The sequence below is a fragment of the Diabrotica virgifera genome, chromosome 8, assembly GCF_917563875.1.
Source record: "Diabrotica virgifera virgifera chromosome 8, PGI_DIABVI_V3a".
In the NCBI taxonomy this organism is placed as follows: domain Eukaryota; kingdom Metazoa; phylum Arthropoda; class Insecta; order Coleoptera; family Chrysomelidae; genus Diabrotica; species Diabrotica virgifera.
The window spans coordinates 223,396,343-223,416,155 of NC_065450.1; the positions used below are offsets into that span (position 1 = coordinate 223,396,343).

At 33.5% G+C, this 19,813-nt stretch overlaps 1 protein-coding gene across 1 annotated transcript in view; it reads left to right on the top strand.

Annotated features, from left to right (window-relative positions):
• The first annotated feature begins 6,562 nt into the window (after nucleotides 1-6,562).
• Nucleotides 6,563-19,813, top strand: part of LOC114341631 (transcriptional protein SWT1) — a 33,793-nt gene continuing 20,542 nt past the window's right edge. Inside the window, exons 1-3 of the mRNA XM_028292442.2 lie at nucleotides 6,563-7,244; nucleotides 9,980-10,042; nucleotides 11,272-13,244. Of these exons, the coding sequence (XP_028148243.1) occupies nucleotides 6,926-7,244; nucleotides 9,980-10,042; nucleotides 11,272-13,244 (2,355 nt within the window). The 5' untranslated portion in view covers nucleotides 6,563-6,925. The remainder of the gene's footprint in view (nucleotides 7,245-9,979; nucleotides 10,043-11,271; nucleotides 13,245-19,813) is intronic.

The window sequence follows — 19,813 nt, forward strand, 5'->3', positions numbered from 1 at the left end:
TGGATTTTTTAAATAAATAACATAAAAAGGTAAAAGAGCTAAAGGTTCCACAGCTGGTTATGATTTCTATGATGATGATCTGAAGAAAAGAAACATAACTCAATGAAAATATGATTGCATATTATGTAGAAAATTTGGAAAAATTAAAAAATACTTCATACATTTATTTGGCAAGCTACAAAGTTTTTTTTAAATTGGACTTGTGTCCTAATGTTCTTTTTTGCTGGCTTCCATAGTTTGTTATCTCTTCATCTACAGAGTGAGTTTTATGTATGGAAACTCTCAATTATCTCGGAAACGGCTTGCACGATTTTTATATATATTTTTGGTTGGTAAGGGTTTGCTAATGCGGCCAATATTATAGTCGTAATTACATTGTTGTCAGATCTTCCGTTTTTCTGGAAATCTAATGAACTTTCTTATTTCAAATGAAACACCCTCCATATTTTTTGCGTTTTGAAGTCCTTAAGAAATACTGATTATTTTTCATGTTATATTCCCTATACCTAATTACCATAATTTCTGAGATATTGCTATTTTAATTAAAAAAAAAATTAAACAAATTATAAAAATCAGTATTGTCGGCCGGGTAGATATTTCGATTTTAGGTTCTTTGGATCATTGGGAACAAAAAAGGTACATATTTTGTAATTTTTCTCTAAAGTTAATCGTTTTCGAGTTATAAACAATTTAAAACTGAAAAAAAAATGACGAAAGAAATGAATTTTCAAGGTTAAAAAACACAAGTAAAAAATTTAATTTTTGAAATTATGAAGTACCTAAATTCAAGCTCAAACCTTTTTCTATCAGCTCCCCATAATATTTTTTGGAACGTTTTATTCTAAAATATTGTTTTTTAATTGTTAATGAAGCGGTTGCGAGAGGACGGACGATCGGACTGCATTAACAACTAAAAAACAATATTTTAAAATGAAACGAACCCAAATTAATTATCGGTAACTGATAAAATAAAGTTTGAACTTGAATTTGGGCACTTCGTAGTTTCAAAAATAATAAAAACGAGGAAAACGAAAAGACTCAAATACAAAGTTTACTGTAATAAAACAATTAAAAATAATTGAAATTAAATAATAAACGATATTTTAAATCTAAGACTTTTCGTCAAAAGAAACTGCTTTCTAGTTGCATCCTTGAATCTCCGGCTTTAACAATTTATAAGCACGGAGATGATAGTCCTGTCGCCAGTGGGGGTACAACGGCCTCCTTAATTCAGATGGACTTACCCAAGTTTTTTTTATGTATTTTGACCCGTAGAACACGAATTTTTTGGGTAACAGTCGATCCGGATGTCGATAAGATTGTTATAAACAAAGAACTTGAGGAATCACATAACAGCGATTTTTCGCAAAGCAAAACATTTTTTTGTATTTTTGGGTCATTCTGAGCAAAACATGTTTTTACAAGTTTTTGAAGTTATACTTCTTTACCGACGATAGAGGGTGAATTTTTATATGTTAAAACCTATCAGACGGCGCATGCGCATTATAACTTTGTTCTGATTGGATGTTCAAATGACATGTCAAAAATTATGCGATATGGCAGCTGTAGGACAGCTGTGGTTTGGAGGTAAAGGTAAACAAATGTATAATATATTAGTTTTATTGTTGTGAGGACAGAAACAAAAAAGTTTATAATATTGTAGTGACTTTTAAATAGTTTTTAAAAGCAACAGGTACGTAATAATTGTTAATGTATCATGGGTATAAACCTACCTATTTGATCCGCCAAAATACATAGTATGTAATACTTTTATTTATATAATTTGAATACCATCAAAATTTCTATCAATATTCACCTAATATATTGTTTTCTTAAGCTGCTTTTACATCAAGGCTATGCAAGTCTCATGCTATGCAAGTCCGTCTTGCATGGCATATCTCTTGCCTAGCTTGACCTTTTTACATCAGAGCTATTTCTGTGCAATTTTGGATACCACTTTCATTGTTGCCAATAGAAGAAATATATCAAAATATTAACTTTAGATATTTCACTTGGAAATTTCAGTACATAATTAAATATATTCAAATATAAATCACAAATTACTACATCAAGTAAATACCATTTAAACTTACACAATAAGGTTAAGTTTTTTTCTAAACTATAGATTTTGTCATATTGGCAACATGAATTTTGACAGGACTTGCATCAAAATAGCATGAAAAATAGAACATGTTTTAATTTTTCGTCTAGCACAGGAATTGCATGGAAATAGCGCGTGGGCATGCGCAGTAGCGTGATTTGTCTTGTATGGCTCTTGCCTAGCATGAAAATAGCATAATGTAAAACTGTCTTTACTCTATGTTTTGTTGTATTTTTCAATTCTAAATCATTTCAATTCAAAATTAAAATAATTTGATCAATTTTCAAAATATCACAAGTTTAATCTGTTTAGTTAGTCGATCTTCGTAAATAATGACACATAGTGTCCGTGGCTAAGCGTTGAAGGCGAATGAATTCCAATACCAACCGCGCTTATCAGCGCTGGTTCGAGTCCCAATAGAAACTTTCTTTTTTGTTTTTTTTTTAATACATTTTATGATTGTAAGTATATTTATTATATAATTTTATTTTCAGAAAATACGTATTTAGTTAAAAAAATTTTCGACAATTAATGTTCATATATCATTTGTGGCTTGTTTAATGTGTTTGTGTGTGTTTTATTCTTTTATTATTTTAATTTTGCAAGAACGTGGAATGCAAATATTGGAAAGGCTTGCGGAAAAAGAAATATTGGGTGGAGAGAAGCAGAAAGACTAGCTACCGACCGAAAGGCATGGAGACGTCTCATTTCTCCACTTACCTCGACACCGTAAGGTACAAGAGGACGGCTTAAGTAAGTAAGTAAGTATTTTAATTTTTGGCACTGTTCTAATAAAAATGTTTGAGAAGTAGTAAGTATAAATTAGTTTAATATTTAAACAAAATATAAATAAAAAGTATATTAATTTCGTTTAAATTATATAATAGAAGTATAACTTCTTACGTGCGTACAAAGTACACACAGATTCTTTTTTTCGTAGGATGCATAGTTTTCGACATAAACGCGGTTCAACTTTCAAAAAATCTAAAAATTGCAATTTTTGAACCGGAATAACTTTTGATTGAAAAATAAAATAGCAATTCTGCTCACCGCATTTGAAAGTTTAAGTCAAATTTTAATTACTTTCATTGCTAAAAATTAATATTTTTATTGTTAAACAAAGCTATAAACACATAGTGATTAAATGATGTTTTCAATGCATTTCTCATTTGAAATCGAACGAGTAGGCGCGCATACATACAATTTCTACGTAGATTACGTACATTAAAACGCATGCATTGGGCACGGGAAACACTATGTGTTTATAGCTTTGTTTAACAAATAAAAACTTAATTTTTAGCAGTGCAAATAATTAAAACCGATAGAATTTGACATGAACTTTCAAATGCAGTAAGCAGAATTGTTATTTTATTTTTTAATCAAAAGTTATTCGGGTTCAAAAATTGCACTTTTTCGATTTTTTTAAAGTTCAACCGCATTTATCTCGAAAACTGTGCATCCTACGAAAAAACTTGTAGAACCATTTTTTGCTGAGAATCACCCAAAAAATACAAAAAAATGTTTCGTTTTGCGAAAAATCGCTGTTATGTAATTCCTCAAGTTCTTTGTTTATAAAGACCGCGTCTCACCAGCAAATAATTTGATCAAACAGTTTGAGCAAACTCCGGAAGTACGTTAAAGTGACGTCACAATTGCAGTTTTTTGAAATTCTAAAAATCTGTGCTCTCATCACTATCAGTCTAGTTTGATCAAATTTTTTGTATTGAGTTGTCTAACTTGTTTGTACTTTATTTAAAATTAAAATTTTTCATTATAATGCCACAATGAACACTCAGGATGTGACGTCACTAACTGTCACTTTTCAGTTTGCTCAAACCAGTTTGATCAAATTATTTGATGGTCGGACGCGGCCTTAACAATCTTATCGACATCCAGATCAACTGTTACCCAAAAAATTCGTGTTCTACGGGTCAAAATACATAAAAAAAACTTGGGTAAGTCCATCTGAATTAAGGAGGCCGTTGTACCCCCCTGGCGACAGGGACTACACGACGAATATAGAAGAAAGCAGAAAGGACAACGGTCACGTATCTACTCTCTTTCTTCTTCTTCTTCGTTTATTGGGTTATATCCCTCGGGATAATCTACTCTCTTTTCGTCTAGGAAAAGAGCTGAAAGACATTTTCGAGTACTCAAAATTCTGAGTAAACATGAACAAGGGAGAAAGGCAGTTTTTTGTTTTTATTTGATTCAGAGTTGGACCACCATCTCCAGATAGCTATTTCTGCATCTCATGCGTCATCGGTGGAGCTATGCAGTCGCAACTCTAAATCAAACAAGGACAAAAATGGTTTGGGACTATTTGGGAGAATCCAGCCCATAGAGGTATATATTGACATAGAGGGAGCCTACCTTCCGCGCTTCCTGACGACAAGATCTCATGGACTGGTTTGCTGCATCTCTTTCTAACACATTGTATCGAAAATCTATGATGACATTCAGTGTGAATATGGGCACGGAAGAGGAGGACAACTGTAGCAGCTTTACCATGCTTAAGAGTAAAACAGCACTAATCCAAATAAAAAAGATGGTGTCGTCACTTCGCTCTGAATGAAGGCCGCGTCTCACCATCAAATAATTTGATCAAACAGTTTGAGCAAACTTGACGTACTTGAGGAAGTACGTCAACGTGACGTCACAATTGCATTTTTTTTGAAATTCTAAAAATCTGTGCTCTCACTATCAGTCTAGTTTGATCAAATTTTTTGTATTGAGTTGTCTAACTTGTTTGTACTTTATTTAAAATTAAAATTTTTCATTATTATCCACAATGAACACTCAGGATGTGACGTCACTAACTGTCACTTTTTTGTCACTTTCAGTTTGCTCAAACCAGTTTGATCAAATTATTTGATGGTGGGACGCGGCCTTTAGACTCTCTCTATGCTAATATATAACTCTATGATCCAGCCATAATTTTCAATTCAAATTTTCATTCAAAAGATCAAAAGCTGTCGATGTCATAGAGGTATATATTAACATAGAGTGAGCCTACCTTCCGCGCTTCCTGACGACAAGATCTCATGGACTGGTTTGCGGCATCTCTTTCTAACACATTGGGTGCGTTCGGACGACCATAGCGGCTGGCTGTCAGCAGAAATCGGCTGAGTGGATGTATCCAGCCGTGATAGGGAAAGCTTAGTAAATCTCTCAGCGGCTGGCTTCCAGCGGTGACGTCTGACAGCTACTGCTGGCTCAGCTGTCCAGCCGCTGTGGTCGTCCGAACGCACCCATTGTATCGAGAAACTAAGATGACATTGGCTGCATTCAGCAGAAAACTGCGATGACTAATCGATTACTTAGCGATGTGTAATCGCTAACGATTCTTCTGAATGGTATACTTTCATGTACATACGAAATAGGTTATGACAACTGTCACATTTTTCAAAATGATTTGCAAATACGTGAAAGACACCTCAAGAACAGAAATGAAAATTATTATGAAATGGTAATTTATCGATAACCCCGTTTAATTCATACATAGTTTCAAATTCTTGAATTTCTTGCGACATAGGTAAACCATAGGTACATACGAATAATCCAACAAAGCAGCTCAGATATTTATCAGCGTGATTTATATGCCTTTCAGCCTTCAATTCATGTTTTTTTAAAGATACCTAACTTAAAAATACGTGTTACACACACGTCATACGTCAATCTTATTTTGATTTGCTAAGTAATCATATTTCAAAACCGATGTTTAAAATGGCGACCGATAAGTCATCGAATGATAACTAATCGACAATTTATGTGGCATTCAGCAGAAAATCACTAAGCGATTAGTCATCGATTGAGTCTGCTGAATGCACCCATTAAGTGTGACGAATAGGTTTGTTCCAACATGAACTTTTGGACGGCCCAGAAACCGTCACGAAACTACTTGTACCGTTTGTTGTGCGCATGTTCGTAATTGTATCGCCCAGTTATCGTCCCATGACGGTAATCATATATTTGTCATTTTTGTTGGTGACAGCTTGTGTGCTTTTAGTCGATCAAAAGGCTCAAAAAATTTAAAGAATTAAATCCTAGTGCTCAAGTCAGTCCAACCAGCACATTATGCATTTGCCCGATTACTGAAATGATCATCACGAAACCGTCACCGAAAGATCACAATTCTTGTTGGAACAGTCGGAAGGACGATCCGATGACGATCATATTTTTGTTGGAACGGATTTTCTTTACTGCGCAGGAGCGTTACCGTTTCGTGACGGTTCTCGGTCATGTTGGAACAAACCTGATAGGTACGGAAGGGAGGACAACTGTCGCAGCTTTACTATGCGTAAGAGTGAAACAGCACTAATCCAAATAAAAAAGATGGTGTCGTCACTTCGCTCTTAATGACACTCTCTCTATGCTAATATATAACTCTATGGTCGATGTCAAATAATTTGGAGTGACATCTTACAGTCACAGAGCAAATTTTACTACTCTGTGGACTTACTGACTTGTATGAATTTCAACCACAAACAAGTGTTTATCAAGCTGTGCAAGTACAGAAAATTAACTCTGGCCACAGAACCCATATAAAAACATTATAATTTCTATTTATTTTACATGTTCAAACATTTGTTTTAAAAATATTTGTTTGTAAACAACACAAGAGTAGAAAGTTTTGCTTGTTGTTCTGCAATCTCGTAAAATAACTGTATACTTTGTAGTAGTCAACAGAAGAAGAAATGAGGTCACGTCACAGAAGAAGTGAAGAAGAAAGAGGTTGATTTTGATTTTTGAAGACAGAAGACATGGAGTGAAAACAAAAAATTGAATTGTTTATTTGAAAATAAAATAAATTTTGATTCTAGTATGTCAAATAGTAATAAAAGATCAACGCTTATGTTAGATTTATCTAACGAATACTATGAAGACTCGTACGATGATCTTTTTCAAGAAAGATTTAGCTCACAGCCCCAAAGGAAAAAAAGTTTTGATGCTGAACAGACTAATCATAGCAGCCAGCCAAACAGAAACAGTAGTGGCTTAATGCATCCTCCATCGAGCACAACAAATTTAGCAAATAACAGGTTAAGTAGGCTCAGACATAGCTTACAAAAAGATTTAGAGGTCAAGCAGCTAACTCCTTCACCACCAGCAAAAAAGATTTATGACCCTGTTACCAGTAAGGGTAGGTATATTTTTCCATACTAAGATTACCATTAACGAGTTCTCTGTATAAAATTGTGTAGCCAATGTATCTGGATGTACAGTCCGAGTTTTCTTACATGTTCAGATTGAGATCTCTAGAGGAATTAAAAACTTCACTGTCCAATGAATCACATATGATTCAAAGAGCTTGCTTATAATATAGACATATTAGGGTAGACAAGGCATACTGAGCAAAAAAGCGCAACGTAGAAGCAGTTGATCAGTGGTCTATCTCTTTTAACCAAGCGATCCCGTGCATGTGGCAAACAAAGATTTATTTTGAACTGTCTCGATACTGTCTTCTTCTTATTATTCATGTTCCTTGTCCATTCCGAATGTTGGCAATTAACATGGCTATTCTTACTTTCTTTATGGCAGATCTGAATAGTTCTGCTCTCTATTCTGCCCTGCTTAGTAAAAACGTCTGATCTACATTTCTTGACAGGTAAACATTTTCGACTTATAACTGATCAAAAGTCTGTGTCTTTTATGTTCAATATGCGCCACACTACTAAGAAAAAAATGAGAAGTTTATCAGATGGCACCTTGAACTATCATGTTACAGTTTCGATATTCAGTACAGACCAGGAGTTGAGAATGTAGTGCCAGATACTTTCTCACGAGTGTGCTGTTCAATAAATCCTCGACCAAGTCTATTTGAACTACATCAATCCTTGTGTCATCCAGGAATCACCAGAATGGTCCATTGGATAAAGACACGTAACTTACCATATCGATGGCTTAGTGTGAAAACCTCGTATCTCATTAAATTAAAATTTTACAGGTGAGACAAAAAACTGATTTTCTGCATAATATAACCTAAAAACAAAAATTACGTTACGTATTTTTAATTCGAGCACATTGAGACAAATATCTGATATTGGCACAAATGTTGCTATTAAATTGGAAATACAAATATTAACTATGAAAAACACGTAAATATCCTTGCAGTATATAGAGCCTTTGTCCAAGTAACTGTGATAACCTCATATATCTTGATATACGTGTTTTTAATCTCAAATGAGGTTGTGTTTATTATTATTTACGAGGTTTTCATTTTTCATAGCTTATTGCACACCTCCAAATACTAGGTCGATACAATACAAATCTTTTGATTTAAGGTTCATAAAATGTTCCTATATGTCGGACTACCTTTTTTTATTCACAAAAAACATTTCTGCAAGTCGAATCTCTCAAACAAACACTCCAAATTAAGTACCAAATTTTTGGTTATAAATATACGTGATATTCACACTAAATCAAGAGAGCAATTGATATATGTGGTTTCTTTTTTCGGCTGTAGAAAATAGTCTAGTGTATTTGGAATTTTTCTAACAGTTGTAAATCGTGAGATACAAGGTTTTCAAATTAAAACCACCAAAATGTCATTTTCGAAAAAAATGAGATACAAGGTTTTCACACTAAGCCATCGATATACTATTGATGAAGTCCGTGAAATGACCAATCGCTGTCCTATCTGTGCAGAAATAAAACCAAAGTTTTTGAAAACTCAAGGGAGATTAATTAAAGCAACTTCGTCTTTTGAAATATTGTCTCTGGATTTTAAAGGACCGCTTCCATCTAGATCTCATAACAAATATATCCTAACAATTGTTGACGAATATTCCCGATTCCCCATAGCTTGTAACTTGTCCGGATGTCTCAGCGAAAACTGTTGTGAAGTGTCTTACAAACTTATTCTCTTTATTTGGAATGCCTAGTTACATCCATTCAGATCAAGGGGGGGCATTTATGTCCCAAGAAGTAAAAACGTTTCTCCATTCACAAGGAATACCAATAAGCCGAACAACTTCATATAATCCTGAGGGCAATGGCCAGACAGAAAGATATAATGGAATTATATGGAAAACTATTTCTCTTGCTTTAAAATCTAAAAATTTAAAAACTGAACAGTGGGAAGAAGTAGTTGATATAGCTCTTCATTCAATTCATTCTCTCTTGTGTACAGCTACAAACAGTACCCCGCACGAGCGAATGTTTCATCATTCTAGAAAAGCTTTAAATGGAACTGCACTTCCTTCATGGTTGATAACCCCCGGAAAAGTGTTTATGAAAAAGAATGTGAGCACTCCAAATATGACCCTCTTGTTGAAGAAGTGCAACTGATTGAAGCAAATCCGAACTATGCTGTTGCTAGACGTGAAGATGGTAAAGAAACAACAGTAGCTTTAAGACAACTTGCACCACGAGGAGATGTATCCCTACTTGACTGTGACAATGTTACTGGATCGGAGTCTGAGCTTTGTAATGAACAGTTTATCAAGGATCCACCAAGCCCTAGATTGAGTGATGTGAGGAAAACACAAATATTTCCCCTGTTAACGTTCTGGAAAAGGGTGGCATTGAAACTGGTTTGGGGGAAGAAAATAAAGACATTTTTATTAGAAGAAGGGAAAGAAACGCTCCTGCTTACCTTAAAGACTTTGTTGAAAAATAAAGCTGGGGTGAATGTAGTAGTCTGTGAACTATTTTTGTTATTTCTCATCTTAGTTACAGTCATATACTTATGTCATCTTATTGTAATTTCATTAATCACCTCATGCTGATTTCTTGTAGGTATATTAAAACCTAATTTATAAAGGTTTTGCAGGTTTATTACAACTGATATAATGAAAAATATCTCCATGAACCTTTTTGAGCAAGCAAGGAACAAAAAATAAATGTAGTATTAATGTCTGTTAATTTTCTTTCCAGATCCACCACAACTTTCAGATCCATTGTATATTCAGAGCCGTAATGCAGGCCCAAAGGAAAGATGTAAGTATTTTTCATAAACTAAGATAAGTTTGATATGTTTTAAAATTATTGAAGATACAATTATCAGATAACGGCATTTAATATTTAATTTCGATTCAGAGATCATTACCATCTCTCTATGGTCCATTTCAAACTTTTGTTATCTTCAGGAGAGCCTGTAATGATGCTGTGAATCGAAATTAGACATTTTTGCCAAGTATGCTAATTACAAGGAAATAATTAACATTTAGACGCACTCTCAACCTCTGTTAAAGGAAAGGCGAAACCAAAGCGACTCCATTTTCAAACAAATAAATATTTAACGATTTAACTCTCCACCGAATTCTTCTTCTTTCTCGAAACTCCTTATGCCCCTCAGGGGCGTCGGAGCCACCGAATTCATTACCTCTTAAAGTACAACCAATGTGCTCTCAGCGAAGCTCATTACCTCCTTCAGAAGCGCCTAGAAGATCTGAAAGAGTTCGTCATTTACCACGGTATTTGGAAGACTATAGTGTGGGAGAATGATGTGATATGTGATATTCTCCTCCCAACCTCCTTGGTACTGCATTGGGTGCACTTTGAATATTTGTAATAGTATAAAGACTACTCTGTCAGTGTTTGACATTAGTCAGTGTCACTGCCAAGTTTATTCTCTTGTTAATATTGTTTAATTAGGTACAATTTTATGTTGATTAAAACCTTATATGCTTCTTTTCATGAGCATTTTTCAGTGCGTCACAAATGATGTAAGTCCGTGATAATATACATTTTAGTGACTTGCCATTTTAGTTAAATCTGACAGTTGTCAAATTTTATTTGCAATTTGGCATAAAAACAAATCAATTGTCTTTATTGCATTTATAAAATGGTATTTTCTTTGATTTGTATAGTCCTTTAAATTGTTCAGATTATATTCGTAGATTATATAATTCGCAAATTATTTTATTATCGATTATAGCGCCATCTATTGACAACTAGAATAAATGTTATAAATGTCGCCGACGAAATGTAATCACTGACGTGCGTTTTTTCTGTCACATACAATTTAATGCGTTAGAAAGAAATCGAAAAACTGTGACACACTGAAAGATCCTCATGAGAAAAAGCATACCACAGGTTTTACTTTATATCATTTCACTATAGTAGGTGTAAAGTTTAAATCCTTCCATTTTCTTGTTCTTTTAGATAAGATTCAAGATTCTAATTATTACCTGTCATCTGTACTCTAACTACTTACTTTGTTCTAGCGTTTGGAAGTTACAACAGTTCTCCAACAAGTTCTATGTCACCACTAGGAAAGAAATATGTGTCGCCATTACTCAGAGACGATATAAGTTACAAACGTCGTTCAAATGATGCTTCTGATGAAGTACCAAATAAAAAGATGCTTCTTGAACCAATGGTGATAGGAAAAGTAAAGGAACCTTCTAGCTCAATTTCTTCTGTTTCGAAAGTGTCGCAGAATGAAAAGCCACAAATAAGTAGACGTATAATAAAGTTAAGTAGACATACTGTTCAGAATAATGCATCTAAAGCTAAAGAAAGTAGCAGCATTCCTAGAAAAACGCTTATTTCACAAACCCAAAACACAGCCGACAGTTTTAAACCTAACCGTATCCATCGGACTTCTGATAATCAGATTGCAACAAACAAAACAAGGATATATCATGAAGAAATACCAACAGATCAGAAATTATATGATCTGAAAACTAGAGATCTACCACCAACACTGGATATTTCTGTCAAGAGTTCAAGTTGTATTGCTGATGTTAAAGAATCCTATCCTAAGCGTAGGATAATCAAAAGTCGATCAATTAAAGATTCATACAGCTCAACTCACGATAGACTTGATGTGGCACACAAATCTCTTTCTGGGGTAAACAGTTCGAATATCCTGACTAAATCTGACAGAATCCCAAGTATAGATTCATTTCAGTTACAGCAATCTTGCGAAAGCGTAAACAGTTCTAGAGATGGTTCAATTGATTCAAAAAGATCTACAAATCTAAATTCTCCATCAGAGAAAAGTGAAATTTCCCGTCAAAATACGAATAGGCTAAAGAGAACTGGAGAAGCTTTGTCCAATGCAGTATACACTTCGGTTCAAAATAGACTGCATAAATCCCAAAAAATTACATTCGATGATTGCAATGACGATTTGAATAAGCCACTAAACAATTCTCAGCCTTCGAGAAAAGTGTTCAAGTTACCTAAATTGGGGAATAAAGGCGCAAAAACTTCACCAGATGCCTTGCTTAATTCCGATGTGGAAGATCCGAATAAGGAAAAACAGAAGAAAACAGAGTTGACTAAGAATGAAACTAATTCAGCAGGAAGTAGATCAACAATTGTCAGCCAATTAAGTCAGAAGGAAACTAAGCGAATAGAAGAAATTAGATCAATATTTTTTGATCAAAATAAGGACCAAATTAACCCAACAGAAAGTAGATCAACATCTTTTGACGTGATAGTAAAGGACGAACCTAAATCGATAGAAAGTAGTCCTAACAAGCATGAGACCAAAGTGACTACTCCATTACAAACATTTTCAGTACAAAGTCGACTTACACGCATCAAACAATCTCCATCATCTTCTTCAAATAAAGATGTTAATACGAATTCAGTTCTAAGTGGAATATATGAAAAGGAGAGTGGATCTAATGGATATTCTCTAAACACCGGGAATAGATTAAATAAACAACAGGAACCTAATGTTCAAAATCGTGACCTACCTCCCAATGACGCCAGGAACAAATTGGGTAAACGACAAGAACCCAATTTTCAAAATCGTGAACTGTCTCCAAGTAAACGTAAAATGGATAGTGCTAAAGCAACTTCGCCGAATGTAAAAAACTTCAAAGTCAATATAAATACCTTGAAGAATAGTAGAACTATTTCAACAACAAGTAAGGTACAGAAACAGTTTAGTTCACCACCGAAGCAGGCTCAAAGTGTATTTGATAGGATTGGGCACGCTAAAACGAGTCCCCTAAATGTACAGGTGAGGCTGAAGAGAACTGCATGTAATATAGACACAGAAAATGATCAAGGTTTTAATAAGAATAATGCTTTTACTGAAGAGCCAGTGAATTGTGTTCCTGCTGAGAAAACCCAATTTATCACTTCGTGGATTAAGAGACATCATAATCTTCCAGTTGAAGAAATAGATTCTGGTCTAGGTCAACTGGATGACTCACCTGATGATATGGAGTGGAGTAATGTAAGTAGGTGTTAGATATTTACGCTTTTACTTTCTTTCTTTCTCTCCATCCTTTAACCCTATAAGAGTATAGATTTCTTCTTCTTTAAATACTGTGCCCAAATTTTAGGCGTGGGTAGCTTCCATGACAATTTGCCGATATCGTTCTCGATCTTGTGCGGCATGTAACAATTGATCTGTTGATAAGCCAGTCCATTGACGAAGGTTTCGGAGCCATCAATATTTTTATTCCTACCAATTCCGCTTTTTCTGTCGATCTTTACGTTAACTGCAGCATCCTGTATCTGCTACCTCTCATTATATGCCCGAGATATTCAAGTTTTCTCTTTTTTATCATCTTGATTAAGGAGGGGGTATGGTTTGAAATCAACATATCAAACACATTTTTGTGAATTTTTTTCGAAACTTGGGTAGAATTATTTTATTTTTAAATTAAATAAACACATTAAGTACAATTCAAAGAATATTTAAGAAAAAATTAAATCCAAAATATTGAAAAATAAGCCATTGGCGACAAATTTTGGCAGGCCGCTCAAAAAAAAATGGATTTTGCGGTGGACATCAGAACTCATCACTGGATTATACGAAACAAAAAATTCAAAAAGATTTTATTAGCTTATGAGTTTCACGAGGTAACAACGTCGAGTTTTTTTATTTTTAATGATTTTTGAATTTTTGGTATCACTCAAAAGTCAAAAATACGAAATTTTTGATAAAAATTTTGTGAAAACCAACAGATTTAATATTGTTGAACAAAAAATAAGCACAAAACGAAAAATATCTCGACGTTGTTACCTCACGAAATGTCTAAAGAAAATCTGTGCAAAATATCAGGTAGATCGGCCGAGTAGTTTTTCAGTTACAATGTCCACCGCATTTGAAAAAGCAGTTTTGAGAAAAATGCGTTTAAAGTTTTGACAACTGCATCTTCATCTTCTTATTTGTCTGCCAAATCGTAAAGTGATGAACATTGGAATATGTTTTTTAAATTGGTAGTCTAAGAGCTAGTGAACCCTCCGACTAACGGTCGTCCTGTAAGGCTAGAAATTTTTCTAGTGATATTTCATAGCACACCAAGGCTAAAAACCATGACCTGGCAGGCCTCAGTGGTGCACGTGTATCTACCAGGTGAATCGAAAAGTGCAAATTTATCGGGTAAAATAAACTTTCTCCTGTAAGGTTTAAATTTAAGTATGAGTTTGAGTAAGTCATTTAGAAGAAATGTGTACAATGACAGGCGATTCTGAAGAGCATAAGACCTTGCCAGGCGAGGAGAAAGATTAGGGGTTTTTCCTAAAATTATGCTTTTTGCATCGAACAAACTTTTTTTAGGTTTTTTGAATCATTCCAAACAGAAAACGTCGTTAGTGATTTTTCTCTTAAGTTAATAGTTTTTGTTATATAAGCGATTGAAAATTTTGAAAATTGCGAAATCGGTCATTTTTAACCCTACATCGGACATTTATCTAAAAAATTTCAAAGTTGCCAAGGAAGGTAGACATTCTTTAAACATTGATTGATGAAATCTCAAAGAGTTTTTTGCAATACAATATCGGAAACCCCTTTGTTTTTTTAATTGCTAATCAAGCGGGTGCGACACTGTAGTATATAAGTGAGGACGTTTGAGTTTGCATAAATTCATTATCTCAAGAATGGACAAATTTCAAGAGAAATCCTCAGAGAGGTCGATTTTTATTTTTAAATTAGGACTTTTTGGCATATATATAATACTAGTGACGTCATCCATCTGAGCGTGATAACGTAATCGATGATTTTTTTAAATGAGAGTAGGGGTTGTGTGATAGCTCATTTGAAAGGTTATTGAATTTTCTATTCACTAATATAAACATTAACGTAATTATTTATACAGGGTGTACAAAAATTTTTATTTTATTAAATTAACTTTGATTAAATTTGACAAATAGAAGAAAAAAAATTTTTTTACACCCTGTATAAATAATTATGTTAATGTTTATATTACTGAATAGAGAATTAAATAACCTTTCAAATGAGCTATCACACAACCCCTACTCTTATTTAAAAAAAGCATCGATTACTTCATCACGCCCAGATGGATGACGTCACTAGTATTATATATATGCCAAAAAGTCCTAATTCAAAAATAAAAATCGACCTGTCTGAGGATTTCTCTAGAAATTTGCCCATTCTCGAGATAATGAATTTATGCAAACTCAAACGTCCTCACTTATACTACAGTGTCGCACCCGCTTGATTAGCAATTAAAAAAACAAAGGGGCTTTCGATATTTTATTGCAAAAAACTCTTTGGGATTTCATCAATCAATGTTTAAAGAATATCTACGTACCTTGGCAACATTGAAATTTTTAGATAAATGGCCGATTTAAGGTTAAAAATTGCCGATATCGCAATTTTCAAAATTTTCAATCGCTTATATAACAAAAACTATTAACTTAAGAGAAAAATCACTAAAGACGTTTTCTGTTTGGAATGATTCAAAAAACCTAAAAAAAATTGTTCGATGCAAAAAGAGTAATTTTAGGAAAAATCCCTAATCTTTCCCGTCGCCTGGCAAGGTCTTATGCTCTTCAGAATCGCCTGTCATTGTACACATTTCTTCTAAATGACTTACTCAAACACATACCTAAATTTAAACCTTACAGGAGAAAGTTTATTTTACCCCCTAAATTTGCACTTTTCGATTCACCTGGTAGATACACGTGCACCGCTGAGGCCTGCCAGGTCATGGTTTTTAGCCTTGGTGTGCTATGAATTATCACTAGAAAAATTTCTAGCCTTACAGGACGACCGTTAGTCGGAGGGTTCACTAGCTCTTAGACTATGGGGAGTAATCTACAAAAGAGAAGGCGAACAGTTGTTTAACGTTTCTCACTACGCTCCGGCGTGCTGGCGCGAAGCCGCAGCAAAGCGAGTCGAAGGTAGGGATATTCAACACCCTGTATCTCTGGTAATTTTACTCCGATTATTTTAAAATTTTCAGAGAGTATTCTTGAAAGTATGCACTTTTATTTGAAATAATAAAAAAATTTAAATATTTCAAACCATACCCCCTCCTTAAGTCACCTTCGCCTTGACCTACTCTGTTTAAGACTTCTCTGTTTGAAATGCGTTGAACCCAAGATATTCTGAGCATTCTACGATATGACCACATCTCGAAGGCTTCTAATTTGTTCATCATGTTAACCTTCATGATCCAGGTTTCACATCTATACAGTAATACAGGATACACATAACATTTTAGGAACTTTCATTCATAGTTATAAATTCAGCTGAGAGTTGCTCAGAACAGATCTAACTTTCATAAATGCTCCTCTTGCAATTTCTATAGGAGTTTTAATTTCTTCATCCGGATTTAGGTTCTCGCTTATCCAACATCCTAGGTATTTAAAAATGGTTAACTTTTGTTAAAATTATTGACAAACTAGCTGACCCGGCAGACTTCGTACTGCCTCAAATAGATAAAAACAAACTTTTGTAAACAATAAACTTAAATTGTAAACAAAAGGATTGTTGTAATCCGTTGTAATTGTAAACAATAAACTTAAAATAAACAAAAGGAATTCGTAATTAATAAACAAAAAATGCTCGATGTGAATGAGGTTTTATTATTATTTTTAATTAATTACACGTGATGTTTGAAGTAATAAAATTTAGTTAAAAGTAACAAAATAAAGTTTGTATACACCCCATTCCACGAATATACGACCCTCGTGGATTATCGCGACAACGAATATTTTACTGTGCAAAATATGAAGAACGAAAGTAAATTGCAAATTATATTGTCGTTTATTGGAGTAATTATTAGAGCAAAATACTTTCGTACTTCTTATGTTGCACACTGAAATATTCGTTATCGCGATTATCCAAAACAGTCGTATATTCGTGGAATACACCATAGTGCAACAGTTACAATCTTAAATTTGTTTATCTTATAATGAATATAACAGCTTTATTTTATTTACATTCAAAACAACCCTGTATTTATAATTGGGTTCGGGGTTGTCCAACTATATAGGTGTTGATTAATCAAAATAAAATTAAATTAAAATTAAATAAAAATAATAAATAAAATTTATTAAAATGAAATAAAATAAATAAATAAATGAAATTAAAAAACAAAATAAAATAAAATACTTAAATTAAATAAAATTAAATAAAATTAAACAAAATTAATTAAAATTAAATAAAATTTTATAATTTGCTGCTTGTTCTTTTCGTGTGCTCAGAAATTTCTCTTGCTTGCCGTTCGTCAAAAAAGTTCGGTTTAGAGAAATTTTTTGAAAATTTCGAAAAATTAAAAAATTCATATTTTGCCTAATTTAAGTCCAAAAGTTAAACAGTTGCACTTTTCTTCGACGAAATGTGTTCCTCGTTCTTCTTCTGTCCTCAGAATATTTCTACGGCTTAAGATATTGTATTTCGGACACCGATTGCGCTAGAGAAAAAAATTTAGTACGGTTCTGCTCGGAATTCAGCAAGGAGTCAACCTACTTAATTTCGTATTTTTCACCTCATTATGAGAGTTATGGCGTCATCAGCAACCCCCCTTCTGACGTACGGGTATGAAATATAGATAACAATCTACACCCAGACCGGTCGAATATACCTACCAAATTTCATAAAAATCGGTCAAGTGGTTTCGGAGGAGTATGGCAACAAACACTGTAAAAAGAGCATTTTATACATATAGATGTAAAATTTTTGGTGGCTACTAAAATGACTATCTAAAACCGTATAAACCTTCCCTGAACTTCCACAAATAATTCAACATTAAAATTAGCCAAATCGGTCCAGCCATTCTCGAGTTTTAGCGAGACTAACGAACAGCAATTGATTTTTATATATAAGATGTAAAATTTTAGATGGCTATTAAAAAATAACGGTTGAAGATAGAAAAGTGAAAATTTAGGGTTGTATTTACCTTTCCCTTCCACATCACACAAAATTAAGAAAAAACAGTTTGACCAAAAAAATAAAAAATATATTAGGGGGCAGCCCCATTATGACGTACGCATATGAAAAATAAATAACAACCTATTCTCAGTCCGGTCGAATATACGTGGAAAATTTCATAAAAATCTATTCAGCCGTTCTCGAGTTATGTGTTGGTAACTATCACGACTTTCTTTTGTTTGTATACAAGTAAAATATTGAAATGGCTATTAAAAAATAACGGTTAGTGATAGAAAAGTGAAAAATTAGGGTTGTATGTATCTTTACGTTCCACATCATATACAATTAAAAAAAGAGTTTGTCCCAAGAAATAAAAAAAATATCAGGGGGGCAACCCCCCTTATCACGTACGTGTATGAAATATAGATAACAAAATACACCCAGACCGGTCGAATATACCTGCCAAATTTCATAAAAATCGGTCAAGTGTTTTCGGAGGAGTATGGCAACAAACACTAAAAAAAGCATTTTATACATATAGATGTAAAATTTTTGGTGGCTACTAAAATGACTATATAAAATTGTATAAACCTTCCCTGAACTTCCACAAATAATTCAACATTAAAATTAGCCAAATCGGTCCAGCCATTCTCGAGTTTTAGCGAGACTAACGAACAGCAATTGATTTTTATATATAAGATAGTTGCATAGGACTGACGTCTTGTTTGCTATCCACAAGTAACTTTGTTTTTGTTGTATTTATGCCAGTCCGTTATTGGAGCATTCTCTAGTGATCTATAAGGAATTGAAGATCTTCGATACTTTCAGCCATGATCGCGGTGTCGTCTGCATATCTGATGTTGTTAATAGTTTCTCCCCATATTCGAACTCCACATTCTTCCAAGGCTTCGTTAAAAATTATTTCTGAGTATACGTTAAACAAAGTTGGGGATAACACACAACCCTGTCTGACACCTCTTTGAATGCAAATTTTGTCTGTCTCTTTGTCGTCTACCAGAATAGAAGCTTCTTGATTCCAATATATTGTTGTGCTCTGTATTTCTCTCTTTTTATAAGATTGCTTAATTAATTACTTAATTAATTTAATTATTACTTATGTAAAACACAACCAAAATTAAATTGAATTCTCTAATAAATCTTATTCTCAGGACTATTTTAATTTTAATGCATTACCTTAGGTTTGTGGCTTCTAGTATCTCTAGTTGCTTATTTCATCCAGGGACAAAACAGGGAAATTAAACACACTCGATGTCATATAAATGTTATTAATATTTTTTATTTATCCAATATACCATAAATATAAGATTTAAAATTATACTAAAATTTAAGTCGGTTGAAACTTTTTCTCATCAAATAAATTAAGCTTTAATTCTGATGTCTCCTTTGTTTTAACAAAAATTTTATTTAAATAATTCGTTAGACTATTCTTACAAAAATACTAAAATTTAGTTTTCTCCTTTTGAATTGATCACTTATCTCTTCTTGAAATTTTGGAATGACTCAATTATGCTATAGAAATGCTCAATACAAAAATTAAACAAATATGGTGTGGATATAAAACAAACTCTCTCCGTTTCACAAAAATTCTGACTAACCTTTTTGTTTCTTCTTTACTTCTTCTTCCTGGATTGCGCAGCCTTCGATTCTCTCACACT